At 39.8% G+C, this 17,371-nt stretch overlaps 1 protein-coding gene and 1 pseudogene across 1 annotated transcript in view; one reads left to right on the top strand and one right to left on the bottom strand.

The window, feature by feature from the left end:
- CHMP3 (charged multivesicular body protein 3) overlaps window positions 1–17,371 on the bottom strand; it is a 72,028-nt gene that overhangs the window by 11,184 nt on the left and 43,473 nt on the right. The window contains exon 3 of the mRNA XM_007466733.1: window positions 13,318–13,497. Coding sequence (XP_007466795.1) covers window positions 13,318–13,497 — 180 coding nt within the window. The remainder of the gene's footprint in view (window positions 1–13,317; window positions 13,498–17,371) is intronic.
- On the top strand, window positions 8,879–12,236 carry LOC103077229 (UPF0729 protein C18orf32 homolog pseudogene; annotated as a pseudogene).

Below are 17,371 nucleotides of genomic sequence, written 5' to 3'. Positions count from 1 at the left end.
GTACGCGGGCCTCTCACTGCTGTGGCCTCTCCCGTTGCGGAGCACAGGCTCCGGACGCGCAGGCTCAGCGGCCATGGCTCACGGGCCCAGCCGCTCCGCGGCACGCGGGATCTTCCCGGACCGGGGCACGAACCCGCGTCTCCTGCATCGGCAGGCGGACTCTCAACCACTGCGCCACCAGGGAAGCCCTAGAGGAACATCTTAAGGAGAAGGAATGACTTCATCAAATGGTGGCTTTTCAAACAACAGGCTTGGGGTGGGATGGGGGACACTGGAGGTCAAAACAGACAAAGACCTCTCAGGAACTCGTGTCACAGTATTTCTAGTGTTCTCTTTTCTCACTCCCAAAATGTAGACTCCTCCCTCCCGCTTTGTTCCGGGTTCTATCATCAGTTACCTTCTCTGTTGTATTTAACTTGCCAACAGACAACATCCAACTATAAACCCTCTCAACAACCCCCTCCCTGGGGATTCCTCCTGCCAGGCACCGTGCTCAGGACCTGGGGAAGCAGGGTGACCCTCATGGAGCCAGTCTGGACAGCCCCAGATGGAGTCTCCTGTCTCTCTTAGGCCTGTTCCTCCCTCAAGGCTTCCAGTGTCTTTTAATGCCCTTCAGTCTTTCCAGGTTCAAGGGTTTGGAGCACCTCAGGCTTATTTCTACCTTCACCATGTCCACTTAATTCTGCATCCAGAACAGTTCTCCAGTGTGCTCTCTCCCACTCATCCCACCAGACTAACCCATCCGGGCCCTGCCCATCCCCTCTCGGGTCCTCCCACCTCCCGCCTGGCTGCATCTGCAGCCTGTGCTTACAGTGCGTGAGGCTCCCCACTGTCTAGGAAATGAAGTCACCGCTCCTCAGCCGAACTCTCCAAACTCTGACTCCAAATTACCTTTCTAGCCTCACCTCCCACCACCCCATCATGCACTCTTGTTGGAATGGATCGAGGGCTGTTTGCTGAACACAGCCTGAACTACCTTACCTGTGCCTCTGTGTCCCCAATCCCTCTACCCAGACACCTCTCTGGTTCTCCCGCGTGGCTCTCCCTCTGAACTCCCACTGCAGTTTATCTGCAGCACCTCCACAGCACGTCTCAATCTGAATTTGTCTCTGAAAAGCCCTGCTCTCTGAACAGCTGTCACAACTGTCTTCCTCAGCTGCCTGCTGATCCTCTCCGGCCATCCCTCCCCCTTGCTCCCAGGTACCCCAACCTCCCAGAACCTCCTTCAGTGTCGAAGGACACAGTTCTTTGTGGCCCCAGGGCCTTCACACATGCCAGCTAACACTCTGCTTGGAACCAGGTTCCCCCTTGCCCCAACGCTTAATTACTCATCCTCCTTCAGATATCATCACGGCATGAAAGGAGCCACCCTTGAGTGCATTTCCCTTTTACACTCTCCTAGTGCCCATCACAGTTTGCATTTATAAATATCCATTTATTTGATTATTTAATTTATTGTTTTATTAGGTATGTTTATTTTTATTAAATTTATCTATTTTTTGGTTTTCACTCCATAGCTGAGGCCAATGACTGCCTATAATGTTCACTATTTTATCCCTGCTCCCCAGCAATATATCTGGCACATAATAGGGGCTAAAAGAAATGGATTTATTACATGAATTATCATTTTTCTCTTTGTAGCTTAGGCTACCTGCCTGAGAAGACTGGGGAAGGTCCTCATGAAACCTACACTTAATCCAGTCTCCCCACTCACTTACCTCCCTTTTGCTCTTTCTTAAAAAAGAGGAGATGGGGAGAAGGAGCTCTGAAAAACAATGCAAGGGACATAAGAAAAAACATTTTTAAAGATTATCAAGGGTACAGGCACTAGTCCCCTCCACCAGGAAGCCTACACAACCCAATGAACCAACCTTAGCCACTGGGGACAGACACCAAAAACAACGGGAACTATGAACCTGTGGCATACGAAAAGGAGACCCCAAACACAGTACGTTAAGCAAAATGAGAAGACAGAGAAACAAACAGCAGATGAAGGAGCAAGGCAAAAACCCACCAGACCTAACAAATGCAGAGGAAACAGGCAGTCTACTTGAAAAAGAATTCAGAATAATGATAGTAAAGATGATCCAAAATCGTGGAAATAGAATGGAGAAAATATAAGAAACGTTTAACAAGGACCTAGAAGAACTAAAGAGCAAACAAAAAGTGATGAACAACACAATAAATGAAATTAAAAATTCTCTAGAAGGGATCAATAGCAGAATAACTGAGGCAGAAGAACGGATAAGTGACCTGGAAGATAAAATAGTGGAAATAACTACTGCAGAGCAGAACTAAGAAAAAAGAATGAAAAGAATTGAGGACAGTCTCAGAGACCTCTGGGACAACATTAAACACACCAACATTCGAATTATAGGGGTCCCAGAAGAAGAAGAGAAAAAGAAAGGGACTGAGAAAATATTTGAAGAGATTATAGTTGAAAACTTCCCTAATATGGGAAAGGAAATAGTTAATCAAGTCCAGGAAGCACAGAGAGTCCCATACAGGATAAATTCAAGGAGAAATACGCCAAGACACATATTAATCAAACTGTCAAAAACTAAATACAAAGAAAGCATATTAAAAGCAGCAAGGGAAAAACAACAAATAACACACAAGGGAATCCCCATAAGGTTAACAGCTGATCTCTCAGCAGAAACTCTACAAGCCAGAAGGGAGTGGCAGGACATACTGAAAGTGATGAAGGAGAAAAACCTGCAACCAAGATTACTCTACCCAGCAAGGATCTCATTCAGATTTGATGGAGAAATTAAAACCTTTACAGACAAGCAAAAGCTGAGAGAGTTCAGCACCACCAAACCAGCTTTACAACAAATGCTAAAGGAACTTCTCTAGACAAAAACACAAGAGAAGGAAAAGTCCTATAATAACGAACCCAAAACAATTTAGAAAATGGGAATAGGAACATACATATCGATAATTACCTTAAATGTAAATGGACTAAATGCTCCCACCAAAAGACACAGATTGGCTGAATGGATACAAAAACAAGACCCATATATATGCTGTCTACAAGAGACCCACTTCAGACCTAGAGACACATACAGACTGAAAGTAAGGGGATGGAAAAAGATATTCCATGCAAATGGAAACCAAAAGAAAGCTGGAGTAGCAATTCTCATATCAGACAAAATAGACTTTAAAATAAGGACTATCAGAAGAGACAAAGAAGGACACTACATAATGATTAAGGGATCGATCCAAGAAGAAGATATAACAATTGTAAATATTTATGCACCCAACATAGGAGCACCTCAATACATAAGGCAAAAACTAGCAGCCATAAAAGGGGAAATCGACAGTAACACATTCATAGTAGGGGACTTCAACACCCCACTTTCACCAATGGACAGATCATCCAAAATGAAAATAAATAAGGAAACACAAGCTTTAAATGATACATTAAACAGGATGGACTTAATTGATATTTATAGGACACTCCATCCAAAAACAACAGAATACACATTTTTCTCAAGTGCTCATGGAACATTCTCCAGGATAGATCATATCTTGGGTCACAAATCAAGCCTTGGTAAATTTAAGAAAATTGAAATTGTATCAAGTATCTTTTCCGACCACAACGCCATGAGACTAGATATCAATTATAGGAAAAGAGCTGTAAAAAATACAAACACATGGAGGCTAAACAATACACTACTTAATAACGAAGTGATCACTGAAGAAATCAAAGAGGAAATTAAAAAATACCTAGAAACAAATGACAATGGAGATACAACGACCCAAAACCTATGGGATGCAGCAAAAGCAGTTCTAAGAGGGAAGTTTATAGCAATACAATCCTACCTTAAGAAACAGGAAACATCTCGAATAAACAACCTAACCTTGCACCTCAAGCAATTAGAGAAAGAAGAACAAAAAAACCCCAAAGTTAGCAGAAGGAAAGAAATCATAAAAATCAGATCAGAAATAAATGAAAAAGAAATGAAGGAAACAATAGCAAAGATCAATAAAACTAAAAGCTGGTTCTTTGAGAAGATAAGCAAAATTGATAAACCATTAGCCAGACTCATCAAGAAAATAAGGGAGAAGACTCAAATCAATAGAATCAGAAATGAAAAAGGAGACGTAACAACTGACACTGCAGAGATACAAAGCATCATGATAGGTTACTAGAAGCAAATATACGCCAATAAAATGGACAACCTGGAAGAAGTGGACAAATTCTTAGAAATGCACAACCTTCCGAGACTGAACCAGGAAGAAACAGAAAATATGAACAGGGCAACCACGTTCAGTGCAAGAAGCACTGAAACTGAAACTGTGATTAAAAATCTTGCAACAAACAACAGTCCAGGACCAGACGGCTTCACAGGCGAATTCTATCAAACATTTAGAGAAGAGGTAACACCTAACCTTCTCAAACTCTTCCAAAATATAGCAGAGGGAGGAACACTCCCAAACTCATTCTACGAGGCCACCATCACTCTGATAGCAAAACCAGACAAAGATGTCACAAAGAAAGAAAACTACAGGCCAATATCACTGATGAACATAGATGCTAAAATCCTTAACAAAGTACTAGCAAACAGAATCCAACAGCACATTAAAAGGATCGTACACTATGATCAAGTGGGGTTTATCCCAGCAATGCAAGGATTCATCAATATATGTAAATCAATGAACGTGATACACCATATTAACAAGTTGAAGGAGAAAAAACGATATGATCATCTCAATAGATGCAGAGAAAGTTTTCAACAAAATCCAACACCCATTTATGATAAAAACCCTACAGAAAGTAGGCATAGAGGGAACTTTCCTCAACATAATAAAGGCCATATATGACAAATCCACAGCCAACATCGTTCTCAATGGTGAAAAACTGAAAGCATTTCCACTAAGATCAGGAACAAGACAAGGCTGCCCACTCTCACCACTATTATTCAACATAGTTGTGGAAGTTTTAGCCACAGAAATCAGAGAAGAAAAAGGAATCCAAATTGGAAAAGAAGAAGTAAAGCTGTCACTGTATGTAGATGACATGATACTATACATAGAGAATCCTAAAGATGCCACCAGAAAACTACTAGAGCTAATCAATGAATCTGGTAAAGTAGCAGGATACAAAATTAACGCACAGAAATCTCTTGCATTCCTATACACTAATGATGAAAAATCTGAAAGTGAAATTAAGGAAACGCTCCCATTTACCATTGCAACAAAAAGAATAAAATATCTAGGAATAAACCTACCTAAGGAGACAAAAGACCTGTATGAAGAAAATTATAAGACACTGATGAAAGAAATTAAAGATGATACAAATAGATGGAGAGATATACCACGTTCTTGGATTGGAAGAATCAACATTGTGAAAATGACTCTACTACCCAAATTAATCTACAGATTCAATGTAATCCCTATCAAACTACCACTGGCATTTTTCACAGAACTAGAACAAAAAATTTCACAATTTGTATGGAAACACAAAAGACCCTGAATAGCCAAAGCAATCTTGAGAAAGAAAAATGGAGCTGGAGGAATCGGGCTCCCTGACTTCAGACTATACTACAAAGCTACAGTAATCAAGACAGTATGGTACTGGCACAGAAACAGAAAGATAGATCAATGGAAAAGGATAGAAAGCCCAGAGATAAACCAACGCACATATGGTCACCTTATCTTTGGTAAAGGAAGCAAGAATATACAGTGGAGAAAAGACAGCCTTTTCAATAAGTGGTGCTGGGAAAACTGGACAGCTACATGTAAAAGTATGAGATTAGATCACTCCCTAACACCATACACAAAAATAAGCTCAAAATGGATTAAAGACCTAAATGTAAGGCCAGAAACTATCAAACTCTTAGAGGAAAACATAGGCAGAACACTCTATGACATAAATCACAGCAAGATCCTTCTTGACCCATCTCCTAGAGTAATGGAGATAAAAACAAAAATAAACAAATGGGACCTAATGAAACTTCAAAGCTTTTGCACAGCAAAGGAAACCATAAACAAGACCAAAAGACAGCCCTCAGAATGGGAGAAAATATTTGCAAATGAATCAACTGACAAAGGATTAATCTCTAAAATTTACAGGCAGCTCATGCAGCTCAATAACAAAAAAATAAACAACCCAATCCAAAAATGGGCAGAAGACCTAAATAGACATTTCTCCAAAGAAGATATACAGACTGCCAACAAACACATGAAAGAATGCTCAACATCATTAATCATTAGAGAAATGCAAATCAAAACTACAATGAGATATCATCTCACACCAGTCAGAATGGCCATCATCAAAAAATCTAGAAACAATAAATGCTGGAGAGGGTGTGGAGAAAAGGGAACACTCTTGCACTGCTGGTGGGAATGTGAATTGGTTCAGCCACTATGGAGAACAGTATGGAGGTTCCTTAAAAAACTACAAATAGAACTACCATATGACCCAGCAATCCCACCTCTAGTCATATACCCTGAGAAAACCAAAATTCAAAGAGTCATGTACCAAGATGTTCATTGCAGCTCTATTTACAATAGCCAGGACATGGAAGCAACTGAAGTGTCCATCAACAGATGAATGGAGAAAGAAGATGTGGCACATATATACAATGGAATATTACTCAGCCATAAAAAGGAATGAAACTGAGTTATTTGTAGTGAGGTGGATGGACCTAGAGACTGTCATACAGAGTGAAGTTAAGTCAGCAAGAGAAAAACAAATACCATATGCTAACACATATATATGGAATCTAAAAAAAAAAAAAAAGTGGTCATGAAGAACCTAGGGGCAAGATGGGAATAAAGATGCAGACCTACTAGAGAATGGACTTGAGGATACGGGGAGGGAGAAGGGTAAGCTGGGACAAACTGAGAGAGTGGCATGGACATACATACACTACCGAACATAAAATAGGTAGCTAGTGGGAAGCAGCCGCATAGCACAGGGAGATCAGCTCGGTGCTTTGTGACCACCCGAAGGGGTGGGATAGGGAGGGTGGGATAGGGAGGGAGATGCAAGAGGGAAGAGATATGGGGACATATGTATATGTATAACTGATTCACTTTGTTATAAAGCAGAAACTAACACGCCATTGTAAAGCAATTATACTCCAATAAAGATGTTAATAAATAAATAAATAAATAAATATAAAATAGCAAAGGGAAAAAAAAGATTATCAAGGGGATGGGGGAGAAATGGACTGGGAGTTTGGGGTTATTAGATGCAAACTACTACATACAGAATGGATGGACAGCAAGGTCCTGCTGTAGAGCACAGGGAACTATATTCAACATCCTGAGAGAAACCATAATGGAAAGGAATATAAAAAAGAATATATATTAAAAAAAAGACTATCAATAATAAAGAACAAATTACATTCATGAAATAAGAACAAGATGATTTTTTAAAAAAAAGATCAGAGAACTCTTTCCTGAAAATTAAAATTAAGACAGCTAAAATAAAGAATTCGAGAAGAAATAGAAAATAAAGTTGAGCAAATTTCTCAGAAAGTAGAACACAAAGACAAATTGATGATGATAATGACAATAACATTTAGAACCTACATATACAGCAGTTACCATGTGCCAGGCACTGAATTAAGTCTCACAACTATCCTATGAGGAAGGTACTATGATTATTTCCAAAGTGAAAACAGGAAAGATAAAAAAATTAAAGGATCAGTCTGGGAAATCTAACTAACTAAAATCTTTCCTAACAACTGACTAAAAACTTTTCCTTTCAGAAAGAAACAGAAAATATAGTGGAAATGAAATGAACACAACGACATACCCAAGAACTGAAGGACCAAGAAACAGAAGGGATAGAACCCTTGCTTTTTAGAAACCCATGTAGAAATATCTGCAGATGAAATTATATGATGTCTTGGATTCCCAGGCGAAAATATAGGGAGAAGGCGGGGATACAGACGAAGTAAGACCAGCCAAGATTCTTGGATGGGCATATTAATTTTGACATATCCATTAAGATATGAGTGGAGATGCCAACTATACACTGATAAAGTCAGGCCTGAAGATAAAGATTTGGAAATCAATGGCATTTAAAGGCATAAGGTTAGATGAGATCACCTGTGGGGAGAGAGGAAAGATGGAAAGGAGCAGAGGATCTAAAACAGAGCCCTAGAGTATTGTATACTTAAGGGATAACAGGCTCTTGATATACGTTGTTTATGTTTACAGTTATGTTCATTACTGAAAGTACATGCTACAGGAGAAGAGGTATTTTTCATGTAGATTAATGAATATTTGTGAGCTGTAACTCCTTGAAAAGCTATTTTGGAATCAGTACACAGGAAGAAAAGGTGAACAGAAGACACTGGTCAAGCCCACTAGTTCCCAGGGAAATGTTATAACATTTCTCAAAAATTAAAAAGTCTGACAAAGGTTGGTGGAAAGGTATGGAAAAAAGAACCCTTATCCGCTGCTGGTGGGAATACAAATTTGTCTATTTGGAGAACAATTTTGCAATTCTAGCAAAATTTAAACCCAGCTATTTTTAACCAAGCAATTCTACTTCTGAGTATGTAACTGTTCTAAAGAAACACATGTGTGAAAGTGAAAAGACATTCACAGCAGCACTGTTTAGTAATAGCAAAAACTGAAAACAGCCTAAATGTCCATCAACAGGGAAGAGAAAAATAAAATGTGATATAGTCACAGAATGGAATACCACCCAGGAGTTAAAAACATATTTATTTATCATATCAAACTATATTTATCATTATATCAATATATTTATCAAAATATATCATCATATCAAAAATATTTAGCATTATATTTATGGGTATATTTCAACAGGACAATGATAAATGGGGGAAAAAAGATGCAGAATGGTACACACAGTATAATACAATTTATGCAAATTTTCATATTCACGATAATGGTCACCTCTGAGGAGGCTGAAGGAGAAGGGAGTGGAATTGCTAAGGTGTATTAAAGAAGCGTCAACTTTGGTAATACTGCTTCCTTTTACAGTATAAAAACTGCGGCGGGGAGAAGGGGGGGTGGGATGAATTGGGAGATTGGGGCTGACATATATACACTACTACGTATAAAACACATAACTAATGTGAACCTGCTGTATAGCACAGGGGACTCTACTCAATGCTGTGGTGTGGTGACCTAAATGGGAAGGAAATCTAAAAAACAGTGGATATATGTAGAGGTATGACTGATTCACTTTGCTGTACAGCAAGAAACTAACACAACATTGTAAAGCAACTATACTCTAATAAAAATTAATTTTTAAAAAACGGAGGCAAATATAACAAAATGTCAAATTGTATTGGTTCTGGGTGTTAGGTACATAAGCACGCACTATATTATCCTGTGTACTACTATCTTTGCACCTGGGGAGAAAAAGAGTCTGTGAATACAGTGCTTTATGCATAGGGGGAAAAAGGGCAAAATAAGCTATATGTTTTTTGATGTTGATTCAGTAAAGGAAATGCTGAAAAATTTAAAAATAAGTTTATCATGGTCAACTGAACATGTATCTTTTCAGCATGTTGCAGAAAAAACAGGGAGTAAATAGGAAGCTTTCAGTGATGGCTGTAAAGGTCAAGTATATTTAGTTAAGCTTTCAAAATAACAGCTAAGATTAGACTGTTTCTCCACCGTACTGGCTTGTCCAAAAGGCATATATCTAGGTTATATATCTCATATTTAAAGAGCCTAAATACATCACTTGAGGGCTGAAATAACACAGTTGTTAAAAGTTAAGAAGATATGGTACAAACAGTTGTCTTATTTTTTTTTTTTTTGCTCTTTCTTAAACCATGGATTGTTTTCTTCAGTATCTGGAGAAAGAAACTGATATATTCACTATTAGGCACATTAAAAAAACCACATTCAAATGTTAAAACTGAACATAAAGAAATACCTTCAGAGCCAAGTACGACCAAATAATGAATTAAGTACTCACTTGGCACCAGCGTTTAAACTGAAACATTCAAGTCTTCTAACTTTTGAGCGTGATGTACTCATCAATGTAGTAACTGACAGAGTTGAAGATATTCTTTTTTTTTTTTTTTTTTTTTTTTGGCTGCACTGTGCAGTTTGCGGGACCTTAGTTCCCCGACCAGGGCTTGAACCTGGGCCACGGCAGTGAAAGCTCAGAGTCCTAACCACTGGACCGCCAGGGCATTCCCTGAAGATATTCTTTAGTGAAAAATTACCCTGTAATTTCTGAATCTGTACTCAGTCTAATTATCTGACAGTTATTTGCTGCCATTCTCAAAGAACTCTAATTCTGAGTTAGGATTTCTTCATTTAACCGAAAATAAGAAAAGAAACCAACTGGATGTAAAATTTAACCTATGCCTCAAGCTGTCAGTGAACTGGAGACAGATGCCTGTGGAAGATCACAGCTTCTTTAATTCTGAAAATTAAATCGGGCGGTGGCCACTGGGTTGGCTGTGGCATGTCCCCCTGTGACCTCCCCTCTGGAAGTGTGGACACTGCCACTGGGGCTTCGTGGTCACAGGTCAGGATCTCAAGCCTGGGACAACGGTGTGCATTCCCTGCATCGTCATTCTAGTTCTGCTCTGCGTCTATAAAAAGTTCCTGGAACGATATATATACCCTCCGATTTCCCCCTTTGTTAGTTTGTATGTGGCCTAGGAAAGCTATATGAGAATCCAATGATAAAAACAAAGGCAAAATAGACTGTAAGGGTGCAGACATAAATGGATTACCAACAAGAGGACCAACAGAAATCTCTGATAAAAAGAAAGACTTAAGTGACTGTCACAAAGGATCTCATTGTTCGTGTCCTGGTCCAGGAAGATCCCACAAGCCGCGGGGCGGCTGGGCCCGTGAGCCATGGCCGCTGAGCCTGCGCGTCTGGAGCCTGTGAGCTTGTGCTCCGCAATGGGAGAGGCCACAACAGTGAGAGGCCCGCACACCGCAAAAAAACAAAACAAAACAAAAAATGGATCTGATAGTATGAAGCACCTTCTTTGTATTTGTCTCTGATCTTTTTCCCTGAGACCAGAATTTGGGCTAGATAGTTTACATATTAACCTGACACTAATCAGGAAATACCTGGTATTTGTATTTCAAATGTAGCTAGTTATATTTAATGACCTCATTCCTGAGTTCCTTTTTCATTAAAGTAGCTTTCATTTCTTTTATTGCAGTTTTAAAAATATGAATAAATAAAAGGTTCAGGCCAGTAGACACTGTTACTAAATCAGTCCCTAAAAATCCTTGGGCCTCTAGTTTTTATTCAGGCTCTTCAAATTTGAGGAGTATAATTTTACTGTGAAACAGTGCAGTGAGACTGTGCGGTGAAATGAAAGGCAGTTTTTGGAGATGATAATGACTTGAAACATAAAGATGTAATTACTGTCTAACTCAATGGAGCAGCTTATCTATGAGAGTAGTAATTACTGTTTATTGCTCTGAGGAAGATAGAAAAGACAGGAAAATGGGGTAACCTCTCTGAAAAATGGAACATCTTTAACATAAATGGTTAATGTATATTATAAAATTCTAATCCTTGTCGTATTCCTTCTATTCCTATGAATGTATTAAATATTCAGTTTAGCTTGTTGTTCTTTTTTCTTTTAAAATATAAATATTTAAAAGTAAGATTTTTTAACCATATCAGAAATCAGGATTGTAATAGTGTGATGGCATCAGGATAGTTATGGAGGAGCAATATTTTTTTTCTTCTTCTTTTTTAAAGTTTAGATTGTATCAGTTATTTTGTTCCATAATAAGACACTAAAATTCATGGTTTTCAGCAACAGTGACGTGACTGCACAGTTATTTGCTGGTCTGGGCCTCTCCACATGATCTTTCATCCTGGACCTCTTCATTTTAGTGTAAGGATCTATGAATATTCAAAGACGATGAGACGTATCTTTATAGAATATTTATTTTCTCTGAAGCAAGGAGAAGTTAGAAAGGACTCCCTGCCTTGGGAGCCCAGTGAAGTCCTGGGTCCTAACTGAGCCTCTGTGAAGCTGTGTCTGGTCAAGTCATTGATCCACCTTGGACTTCCTTTGACATAAATGTGTTTCAACTTTTCTGCCCCAGCCTACCTGAGGGATAAGATAAATTCTCATTAGCAACTAAATCCAGTTGATTAATTTAGTTTGTTTTTTAAGGTATTAAAAACTATATTATGAAAATAGCAGATGTTCACAGTAGAACAATGCAAGGGCAGGTTAAATGAAAAGTTAATGTTCTTTCTCTACTCTCATTTCTTTGTTCTAGCTGCACAGATGTAACCACTATTAGCTTTTTGTATAGCCTTCTAGCAACTTTCTTTTTTTTTTTTTTTGCGGTACGCGGGCCTCTCACTGCTGTGGCCTCTCCCGTTGCGGAGCACAGGCTCCGGACGCGCAGGCTCAGCGGCCATGGCTCACGGGCCCAGCCGCTCCACGGCATGTGGGATCTTCCCGGACCAGGGCATGAACCCGCGTCCCCTGCATTGGCAGGCAGACTCTCAACCACTGCACCACCAGGGAAGCCCTAGCAACTTTCTTAAAATATACCATTTAAAAAAAAAATTAAGTTGATAGTTCACATGTATGCTGAATACCCAATACAGGGCCTGCAGGTTCCTAAGATGTAAGAAAGCATTAGGTTGAGAGTCAGAGATGAGGCAGAAAAGGAGGTGAGTGAAAGCCAAAGACAAACTTAGACTATTTAAAATCCTGCCTGGGGCAACTCTGGGCCTAGGGCCGAAGAAACTCTTTCCTTCATCCTCCCTCTAAGGTGTGGGCGTACTGCTTATGCCTATGACTCAACCCTCAGGTCACTTTACAACACTGTTCACATGAGGAAATACAGTCTGAATTCTAAACAAAGTACATTTAGATGGAGATTTTCCCATTATTTCAACAACACTGGCAAAAGAAAATGAATAACAATAAAATAAAAATGAGAGTAATAAGTATATTTTGCTTTTGTATAACACTCCAATTAAGACAATGTAAGGAATAAAAATCAGAGCCAAGACTGTCCTTCCTCATATATACACTAACAAACGTAAGGCAGATAGCTAATGGGAAGCAGCCGCATAGCACGGGGAGATCAGCTCGGTGCTTTGTGACCTCCTGGAGGGGTGGGATAGGGAGGGTGGGAGGGAGGGAGACGCAAGCGGGAAGAGATATGGGAACATATGTATATATATAACTGATTCATTTTGTTGTGAAGCAGAAACTAACATACCATTGTAAAGCAATTATACTCCAATAAAGATGTTAAAAAAAAAAAAAGACTGTCCTTCCTATTCAAGGAAACCAGCGTTATAATAACGGCAAGAGCATCAGCTACTGATGTGGCTGTACGGTACCGCTGTCTTACCCAGCTGGTTCTTCATCCCCATGAGCACGGAGTTCATGTGTGCTTTGGATGCATAGAGCTTGCTCACGGCCTTCCTTGACCTGATCATCTCCTTGGCCAGAACCACACACACATCCTTCTGACCCTTCTTGGCAGCATCTTTCACAGATCGTTTCACTTTTTCTTCTTCTCTTTGGATATCTAAATTTAGAACATAAGACAGAACATCAAAAAATTAAGGGTAAACCAGAATTACTGGCACTGAAATCTGGTCTTACTGTGAGCTAAATGTATCTATTAAACAGGAAAACAGATAGGAGGATATAAACTAAATAAAAATAATTAATGTGGTCAGTATTCATTATTTCCGGAAACATTAAAGTAATATAAGAGTAAACAGAGGGCTTCCCTGGTGGTGCAGTGGTTGAGAATCTGCCTGCTAATGCAGGGGACACGGGTTCGAGCCCTGGTCTGGGAGGATCCCACATGCTGCGGAGCAACTAGGCCCGTGAGCCACAACTACTGAGCCTGCACGTCTGGAGCCTGTGCTCCGCAACAAGAGAGGCCACAATAGTGAGAGGCCCGCACACCGCGATGAAGAGTGGCCCCCGCTTGCCACAACTAGAGAAAGCCCTCGCACAGAAATGAAGACCCAACACAGCCAAAAATAAATAAATAAATAAATACATAAATACATAAATAAATAAAAAGCCAAGCATTTGAAGCCCTTTAAAAAAAAAAGAGTAAACAGAAAAGTCAATCCTATTACACTAGACAAAATTTCAAAACTGATTTTGCAAGCCCATTCTAACACCTGTTGGTACTGGTACTAAGGAACTTTAAAAATACTGTAAATGCAGGGAATTCCCTGGTGGTCCAGTGGTTGGACGCAGCGCTTCACTGCCATGGCCCTGGGTTAAATCCCTGGTTGGGGAACTCAGATCCTGCAAGCCACATGGCATGGCCAAAAAAAAAAAAAAATACTGTAAATGAATTCCAGAGCTTGCTCTCATAATCAATAAGTAGTATTCCCATAATTACAGGAATACAATCTCAGTACATTTATTAATGATTTATAAAAACCTACAACTAAAGGAAAGCCTGAACATACAAAAAGTATCACATCAGTATCAACTAGAGGTAAGATATGTCTATGTTACCTGCTTTATGATTAGTAGAGATTTTTTCCAATTGTGGTAAAATATACATAACATCAAATTTACCATCCTAACCATTTTTAAGTACACAGTTCAGTCGTATTAAGTACATTCATATTGCTGTGAACCATCACCACCACCCGTCTCCAGAACTCTATACAGTTTTCAACACTGAAACTCAAAGGCTTTAAATAATAACTCCCTATTCCCTCCTCCCACCAGCCCCTGGCAAATACCATTCCACTTCCTGTCTTTATGAATTTGACTACTCTAGGTACCTTATGTAAGAGGAATCCTACAGTATTGTGTGTGTGTGTGTGTGTGTGTGTGTGTGTGTGTGTGTGTGTGTGTGTGACTGGCTTATTTAACTTAGCATAAAGTCTTCAAGGTTCAGCCATGTTGGAGCATGTATCAGACACCCTGCTTTTTAAAGGCCGAATATTACATTGCATATATATACCAAATTTTGTTTATCCATTCAGCTATCGACAGACACTTGGGTTGCTTTCACAACCTTTAGCTATTATGAATAATGCTGCTATGAACATGAGTGTACAAGTATCTTTTTGAGACCCTGCTTTCAAATCATTTGTGTATATACTTATATTACCATTGACTTCATGGCTTAAAAAATATGAATTTATTTCTCATAGTTCTGGAAGCTGGGAAGTCCAAGATCAGGGTTCTTAGTGAGAACCTACTTCCTGGTTTGCAGGTGAATGTCTTCTTGCTGTATCTTCACAGGGCAGAGAGTTCACCTCTTGTCTCTCCTCTTATAAGGGCACTAACACCATTCGTAAGGGCTACACCCTCATGACCCAATTACCTCCCAAAGGTCCCACCTCCAAATACCATCACATTGGGATTAGGGCTTCAATGTATGAAATTTAGGGGCACACAAACCTTCAGTCTATAGCATTCTGCCTCTGCGTAACCCCCCCAATTTATGTCCTTCTCATATGCAAAATGCATTCACTCCAACTCAACAGCCTCAAAAGTCTTAACTCATTCCAGCATCAACTTTAACGTTTAAGTCCAAAGTCTCATCTAAATATTCTCTAAATCAGTTATGGGTGGGACCTGAGGTATGATTCAACCTGAGGCAAAATTCTTCTCCAGCTATGAATTTGTGACAGGCATAGAATAATCATTCTTACTCTAAAAGAAAAAAACAGGAAAGAAGGAAGGGGTGACAGGTCCCAGGCAAGTCCAAAACTTAGCAAGGCAAACTCCATGAGCTCTTAAGACCCAAGAATAATCCTCTGTGAGTAGAGCCACAGAGGTAGAAAACAAACTTATGGTTACCAGGGGATGGCGGGGTGGGGCAGGGGAGGGAGGATAAATTGGGAGATTGGGATGGACATATACACACTACTATATAAAAATAGATAACTAATAAGAACCTGTTGTATAGCACAGGTAACTCTACTCAATACTCTGTAATGGACTATATGGGAAAAGAATCTATAAAAAAAGAGTGTACATATGTATATGTATAACTGATTCACTTTGCTGTACAGCAGAAACTAACACAACACTGTAAATCAACTATACTCCAAAAAAAACAAGCAAACAAACAAACAAGAAAAATAAGAATAAACCTCTCTGGTTTGATAGTCTGACTTTCAGACCCACAAGGGTGGCAATGTCACCACCATGCATGGTGGGGTACCACCATGCTGCAGCTTTCTGTGGGGGCCCCAGCCAAGCTGAGGCTCTGCCAGGCAAGCGGTCTTTGGTTGGAGGCAGCCTAGCATATATAGGAACTGAGGTAGTGGCCCTGATGATGTCTGAATCAGATTTGGGGACATTCTTTCCTTTCCCTGAAGTGCAAGTTAAAAGCACTTTCCTGTCTTGTCCTGTAAAATCTAAGAAGTCAGACTGCCTTCCTTTATTCTGACCTGGATCCATCCCCATCAGTTCAGACTGGCAGTGATCTCTCTGGAGTAGCTGATAAAATCCATGGGTCACACCCATACTAATCTCCTTATCAAACGGTCAGTCACATAGGTCAGCCATACACTTGGTGTCTTCTGAACCAGCTTTCTCAGTTTTGCAATATAGACAGAGATTATTCCAAATCTCTAAGTTCTGGTTCCACTTTGCTTAACAATTCCTTCTTCATTTCTCTCTCCTCGCATCTTACTATAAGTAGTCAGGAAGAACCATGCCACTCCTCCTATATTTTGCTTAGAAATCTCCTCAGCTAAACACACAATTTCACTGCTTGCAAGTTCTAATTTCCACAAAACAGTAGACCCTGAACACACTTCAGCCAAGTTCTTTGCCACTTTATCAAGAATTGCCTTTTCGCCACTGTCCAATAACATGTTTCTCATTTCCGTTTGAGATCTCATCAGAACGGCCTTTACCATCCATACTTCTACTAACATTATGTACATGGTTATTTATGTGTTCTCTAAGAAGACGGAGGCTTTCTCTCCAGCTCTCTGTTTTTTTCCCTTAAGCCCTCACCAGAATCACCTTTAAAGGTCCACGCCTGGCGAACTAGGGTTTTGCTAGCATGCAACTCGAAATTCTCCTAGCCTCTACCCATTAACCTAGCTCCAAAGCTGCTTCCACATTTTATGTGTTTGTTACAGCTTCTTGGTACCAATATCTGTATTAGTCAGACTAGTCAGGCTGCTATAATAAAAATACCATAGATTAGGTGGCTTAAACAACAGAAATTTATTTCAAACGGTGCTGGAAGCTGGGAAGTCCAAGATGAAGGTGCTGGCAAATTCAGTTCCTAATGGAAGCCCCCTTTTTCTGGTTTGCAGATGGATGCCTTCTTGCTGTGTCCTCTCACATGGAGGACAGATATTATTTGTCTTGTGTCTCTTCTGATAACAGCACTAATCTCGTTCATGAGGGCTCCACCTTCATGGCCTAATTACTTGCTAAAAGCACCCCCC

This window comes from Lipotes vexillifer, unplaced genomic scaffold (genome assembly GCF_000442215.2).
Source record: "Lipotes vexillifer unplaced genomic scaffold, Lipotes_vexillifer_v1.1 scaffold1158, whole genome shotgun sequence".
Classification (NCBI taxonomy): Eukaryota; Metazoa; Chordata; class Mammalia; order Artiodactyla; family Lipotidae; genus Lipotes; species Lipotes vexillifer.
This window is presented reverse-complemented; position numbering and strand designations above follow the sequence as displayed.